The 6,685-nt window shown below is 34.7% G+C and overlaps 1 protein-coding gene across 1 annotated transcript; it reads right to left on the bottom strand.

The window, feature by feature from the left end:
• Positions 1-2,583: 2,583 nt before the first annotated feature.
• On the bottom strand, positions 2,584-4,125 carry LOC145060963 (eukaryotic translation initiation factor 4E-1-like). The gene is made up of 5 exons (XM_079008293.1): positions 3,803-4,125; positions 3,276-3,441; positions 3,077-3,202; positions 2,895-2,960; positions 2,584-2,815 (listed from the first exon to the last, which is right to left on the bottom strand). The coding sequence occupies exons 1-5, from the start codon at positions 4,087-4,089 to the stop codon at positions 2,765-2,767; spliced, it is 696 nt and encodes a 231-aa protein (XP_078864419.1). The 5' UTR covers positions 4,090-4,125; the 3' UTR covers positions 2,584-2,764.
• Between the last annotated feature and the right edge of the window lie 2,560 nt (positions 4,126-6,685).

The raw sequence follows: 6,685 nt of genomic DNA, 5'->3' as shown, positions 1-6,685 counted from the left end.
TGCCTGGAATCTGAACTTCGGGATTTTCTTGCCACGTTGTGAGGCCTTCTTGCCACAACTTCACTCTCCTGTCTATCCTCTCAAAAGACAAGCTCACTGGTCCCAACTACATGGATTGGTTGCTCAATTTGAAGATGACATTGAGATATGAGAACAAAGAGTATGTTCTCGACACTCCAGTCCTAGAAATTGACAAAAAAATATGCTACTCATGAAGAACTGGTTGATTATAATCAGCATGTTGACGATGCTACAACAGTCACTTGCATTATGATTTTACCCATGGCACCTGAGCTCCAAAATACCTATGAAGAGGCCCTATGACATGAACCAGGCTCTTTCTAAAATGTTTCTCAATAAATATAGACAAGAGCGTTATGAATTCGTCAAGTCCTTACGGTGTGCAAGTTGAAATATGGGGAATTTGTGTGTGCTCATGTGCAGAAAATGCAGAGACACGTAGAAATATTGGAAAAGATCAATGTGAAATTTTACAAAGAGCTTGCTATTGACATGGTTCTCAACTCATTGCCAGTAGTTATGATCAGTTCATTCTGACTTAACGTTTGAACAATACTAAGGTGTTGTTTGTTTTTTTCTCAAAAGCTCTTCTTGACCACTTTTGTCTGCGCCCCGCAGATGGTGTGCAGACATTTAACCTTGCAAACCGTTTGTTTTTTAGAAGACTACAGACCTAAAAAGGTCTGCACGCCCTCTTCTTGAAGCAGACTTGGCCCATCCACTTCTTACCTCTTCAAACATATGCACGTGTAATTTCAATAAAAAAGGATGCGGCCCTCCATTATAATTTGTAAGAAACAAAAGGCCACTGCTTTTTTATTTTATTTTCAGTTATGTATTTATTATATAAAAGCCTCACCCTTTTTTCTTTCTTCAATAAACCGATGTGGGTGGGACACATGACTTTCTTACAACACCCAGTGTTTTCACAATTAGCATTACTTCAAATATTACATAAAATATAATTCAATTTAAAATAGTGTCTGAAGAAATATATTAGTTTTAAAACTAATATCTAATAATTTAATAAGTTAAGGGGCGAATACATGAAAATACAATAATTAGTATGTTTCTAATTATATAAAACAAATTTTTTGAATTTTAAGTATTAATAATAATTTTAAAAAATTAAAAAAACTATAATGGTGGTTGTATAATTTTAATTTAAGTGTTATGAAACTATAATTATTGGAATAGCCTTTTAAATTAAAAAAAAAAAAAAAAAAAAAAAAAAAAAAACAAGTTTATTTAAACTTTATTTTTTTACACATTCTGCAGAGTTTAAAAAAAACAAACAGTCTGTTTCCTGCAGACGTTTGGTCCACCTCTTCTTCTACAGATGTCTGCAGATATGGCTCGCAGATTGCAGACATTTTACCTATTAAAAAACAAACAACACCTAAGACCATATTGATTAAGCTTCACAATCTATTGCAAACAGTTAAATCAGGAATGAAGAAGTCTCACTCCAACAGTGTTGCAGTTGCCCCAGTTATGGCTATCCAACAAACCAAGGGTAAGAACGGAAAGGTTCATTCACAACCCAATTAGAAAGGGAATGCCTACGTTGGAGAGTCCAATGGGTTAAAGGGAAAGCCCAACTTTAAGACTCCTCTTATTGCGGATCTGAAAGAAGTCGTGTGCTTTCATTGTGGCTAAAAGGTCATTGGAGAAGAAGCTGCCCCAAGTACCTACAAGAAGTGAGAGAAGCTAAGGGCAAGGTGTCTGGTTCTTCTGGTATATACTCTATCCAAATCAATGACACTCGTATTTCAAATTCTTGGGGTCCTTGATACGATATGTGGTTTCCAAGAGATGTCTTAGTGAGTTTGAATCACTAAATCGACCTTGTAGAGGTCTTCATTTATTTTTTGTACAAATCGAACTTCTAAACCACAATAATATCTCCTGAAAGGGTAACTATGCCTTTTTTGTTGACTTGTAAGTGAGTTCAAACCATTGGACCGACCTTTTATTTGTTGTACAAATTGAACTTCTAAACCACAATAAGATTTCCTAAATCAGTCAATTGGTTGATATTGCAACAAAATTATAAATGTAATGACATAATTGAGAAAAAAAAATCCGGTGTCAAAATCAAAATTTTATGATAATATAGTGACTTCCTTGCAATTTGAAAGTCGGTGTCAAAATCAATTTTTTGATAAACTTAGGGACTTTATTGCAATTCGAAAAAAAATGGTTACCGAGAGAACAATAGAAAATCGATCATTTGGTTGATATTGCAACAAAATTGTAAATATAATTGACATAATTGAGAGTGTCAAAATCGAAATTTTATAGTAATATAGTGACTTTTCTACTATTTGCCCAATATAAAATCTATTTATGGTTTGTTTTAGTGAAAGTGGGATGAACGAAACAAAGGAAATTTTTGGTGTCTTCCATACATGAAGAAATTTTTTAGTCCTTTTAGGTTAAGTTGATTTAAATATTTTAGTCTAATCTTTTTTTACCATTGGATAACGATTGTAATGTAACCATCCCATGACCAGGTTTGAGGTTACAGTTATAAACTAAAGAAGGGCAATGCATGTCGAATCCAGTTTTAATTGGTCCATTCGAACCCATTTTATAAAGATGTTCATCAAGTAATCAAACTGGAACTAAAAAATCAATCTAACTAAACTAAAAACCAAATTGACATCTAACACTTCGATCCCAAATCAAACCATAAACCGAATACAGCATTCATGTAAATCTTTGAGAAATTTTGCCCACATCATGTCGTGTATTTATTTTTCGCACCTCTATCAAGTTTCTTTGCATCCTCCTGAATGTAATATCACACGCAATTATTAGTCAAAATCAAATGACTTACATGGATTAAAAACACACACACACACACTTACATGGAATATGAACCCTATGACATCATTGTAATCAAGAAATTCCTTCCATTGCCTCCCAATACTCATCTGCAAACAAGCCCACAACTTTTTTTTACATTTATATATCTAAACTTTGTCAAATTCGTATCAAAATTACATTACAATGGTTTATGAAATTGAATCAAGAACAGTCTAAAAAGTACCTGAGCAGCCTCATTGGCAGCATTCTTGGTCCAGAGAGCTATCTTTTCTTGCCTTGATCTAACATTTACAACTGCACCACATATCTCATCTCCATGGTCAAACTGTTCTCCGATCATTGCTAGCAACTTTTATATAAGAAAGATGTTAGAGCAAACATAATAACATGAATTCATATGAGTATATATCTGTGTAGAATACCGTATAGAGCCAACATGTGTCGGATTTTGACTTGGGAAAAGTCATGGTCCACTTTCCACCAGGAGCACAAACGGGGTCCTCCCATTTAGGCTCGATTCTGTTTTTGAAACAATGGAGATCTGCTCCTGCAGCCAATCTGCTTGGTTTATGTAAATTGTTGTAAAGGCTGCATGGATAACAAGCATCAAATTAAACATGGAACAGATTAGAGAATTGCATCTGCGGATTCATCTTGTAAACATGATTGTATTCAATAAGATAGCCACAGTTCCATGGACGTCTTTTAGGTTTCTTTAATATACGATAATCTATAGAGAAGTCTTCTAAATATGGTCTAATTCACCGAGTTTCATCTGACTTTACTAATTGATTTCGTTTAACATTTGGAAACCGGACCAAAGTATTATAATGATTGAGAAAAAGAGAGAAATCGACATGTTAGAACCTATCTGATTCGCGTTAATATAACGAAGAAAGCGTATATTAGAAACGATCACAGAATTCAGAATTCAGAAACATAAACATACCTCCAGAATTCTTCAACAGTGGAGAAAGTGAAGATTGGACGGATCGAACTACCCCAAGCGACCTGCTTAGACTTCGCAGAAGGATTATCGAACCAAAATGTCCATGAATGCTCAAGCGGATGGCGTTTGGTTATGTCCTTGCCAGGTCTCGGAGACGTATCCCCACCACCGCCATTCTCTCCGCCTTCTTTCCGCCGTTCTTCTTCTTCTCCGTCCGATCGAACACCCCTGTGTTTACTCGCATCATTCGTCTTTTGCTCCTCCGATTTCTCTACCTCTTCCACCATCTCTCTATCTCTCTCTCTCGAATAATGTTTCTCTCTCTAATCAGAAACAATAACTGAAATTTCTCTCTCTAATCAGAAATAATAACTGAATCTGTTTATGGATTGAAATTCTGTTAAGCTTATTGGGCTGGACCCAGTGTCTACTAACACTCAAGCCCAATTAAACCCTTGTTTTTATTTTTAATAAACAATTTCAGTCTTTTATCTAAAAATTGTGAGAAAAAACAATGATAAGTTGTTTTATTATTTAATACACTAAATACCTACGAAAATGTTCAAAATATCAGTTCCCAATCCAAAATAGCCGATGTGATATATCTCGGAAATTATTTATTGCAAGTGTTTGTAGCATGCTACCCAATTTTAATAATTAAATAATGGCTTAAATGAAAATGTTCAAATAAATCCCCCATTTCGTAGATGTCACTGTGTTTTAAAAGGCATAATTAGTGGTGAATTTAACTACGGTTATATTTTTTTTTTTAGTTTTCTATGGGTTTTAGTTTTGTTATTTTGATGTGTAATATGTTTGTAAGATATTGTCTTGTTTTGTATCGTTTTGGTAAGAAGAATGAAAATGATGGAAATATATTAGTGTTCAAAATACAAATACAAAAAAAAAAAAAAAAAAAAAAAAAAGAGAGAGAGAGGTTGTTTTATCATAAAATACATAAAGCATGTTACATAATCAAGGATAGACTTCCAATGCTTCTAGTACATCGGCGTTATAATAAACATCCAGCTTTGGCATTGTTGGCCAATAAAATTTGCCTCTATAGTTGGGGTCAGCACATGTGCATTTTTAATTCTTTTCCACTAACTTGATGCAACAACATTAGCAGTAACCACACAGACAAGTGTTGCAAAAGTCAGCTTACACGACCGATTAATCGGAATCGGGTTAGGGATGTCAACGGAGGAAAATAGGACGGGGATTGCATCCCGTTCCCCCGCCACCAAAAGTTTCCCGTTCCCCCGCCCCCGAAATCTCCATCTTTTCCGCCCCCGAATTCCCCTTCTGACCCCCGCCCCCATTATTTTGGGCTAACTTATTTGGGCTAAAATAAGTTCTTGTTTGGGCTAAAAGAAACTATTTTTTGGGTAACAAATAGATATTTATAACATATATTTACATGTTATAAACAACTTTAAAACATGTTTTTTGTTGAATTTTTGTATGTAAAAATCATTTTATTGTTTATTATATTTATATAATTAATATATGTGAATTTATATAATTTATTAACGGGACCCCCATGGGGGTTTTGGGACAGGACAACCAACCTCTGCCCCCGCCCCCGAAATTAAAACGGGGGTTAACCTTGCCTCCGCCCCCATCCCCGATTTTTTTCAACAAATGCTCCCATACGGGACGGGGCCCCCACGTGATCGTGGTCCCACGGGACTTTTTGACATCCCTAAATCGGGTAGAGGTCTAGGCGTCTAATCAGAAACTTGGTCAAAATCGGTCGAATTCGGTTAAAATCTGAAAAATTCGGAATCGGAAAAACTCGGAAATTTTTACTTTTTTTTAGAAAAAAAATCTATAATTAATATTCATCTATTTTGTTATAATTTTTAATAAACTTGTTATATTTGTTATATATATAATTTTCTTAAAATTAATTTCATATAATTTATCCAATCCGAGTACTCCCCACCCAGACCGAATACTCGCTAGGCGTTAGTCAAACGCCCCTAGGAACGCCTAACGAGTTTTGCAACATTGCAACAGACCATGTTAATCCCATCAAAATAGGGTATCGGAGGCGGATGTCGACATTCGTGTCTTAAAAATAATAGAGGGATTGTGTCACATAGAAGACCTTTGACATGTTAAAAACAATAACTTGTAAAATAGGCAAACAATGATATCGTAAGAAAACATGAGTAAGAAAACATGGAAAATCATAACAATAGGGAATGAATCCGACAACCTGCAAATAGGAAAAACAAAGGGAGAGTAAGTCAATGTGAGCAGTAAAACAAAATATGAATAAATTATAATACAAGCATATAGATTAGAAGCATGTATCAATAACAAAAATCATAAAACAAAAACATAAAAAGAGACTAAGCTACTCAACTCCCTTAATGTTAAGCATTTGCATCCTCTTGAGGTCATGTCTTCTAAAAAAACAAGGTTTTTCTATGTCTAGCCTCATGCTATCATCTTTATTCTTTCTAGGACGTCGTCTTCTTCTATTATCATCATCAATCACCATTAACTCAACCCTTCTTCCATTGTTGATGGTACGGCCCAATAGGATGGGCGACGGCCCGGGCCACACTATGATTTGGGCTCTAAAATTAATTTTGTTTATATATATATATATATATATATATGACAAAATTGCAAAAATGGTCCCTGTGGTATGCATTTTTTTTGGGTTTTAGTCCAAACTACGACTTTTTTGGATTGGTGGTCCTTTTAAGCTAGTTTCGTTGCATTTTTGGTCCTTCAGAAAACTAAAAAGACTAAAATGCCCTTCTGATACATTTTTTTTATGGTTTTTGCTATTTAATTTAAAGTTTTATTAATAAAAATTATGGGGCCCACCTCTCTCTCTCTCTCTCTCTTTCTCTCTCTCTCTCT

This window comes from Lactuca serriola, chromosome 7 (genome assembly GCF_051521515.1).
Source record: "Lactuca serriola cultivar US96UC23 chromosome 7, Lser_US96UC23_V15, whole genome shotgun sequence".
Classification (NCBI taxonomy): domain Eukaryota; kingdom Viridiplantae; phylum Streptophyta; class Magnoliopsida; order Asterales; family Asteraceae; genus Lactuca; species Lactuca serriola.
The sequence above is the reverse complement of the archived record's forward strand: the minus strand, read 5'-3'. Positions and strand labels throughout refer to the sequence as shown.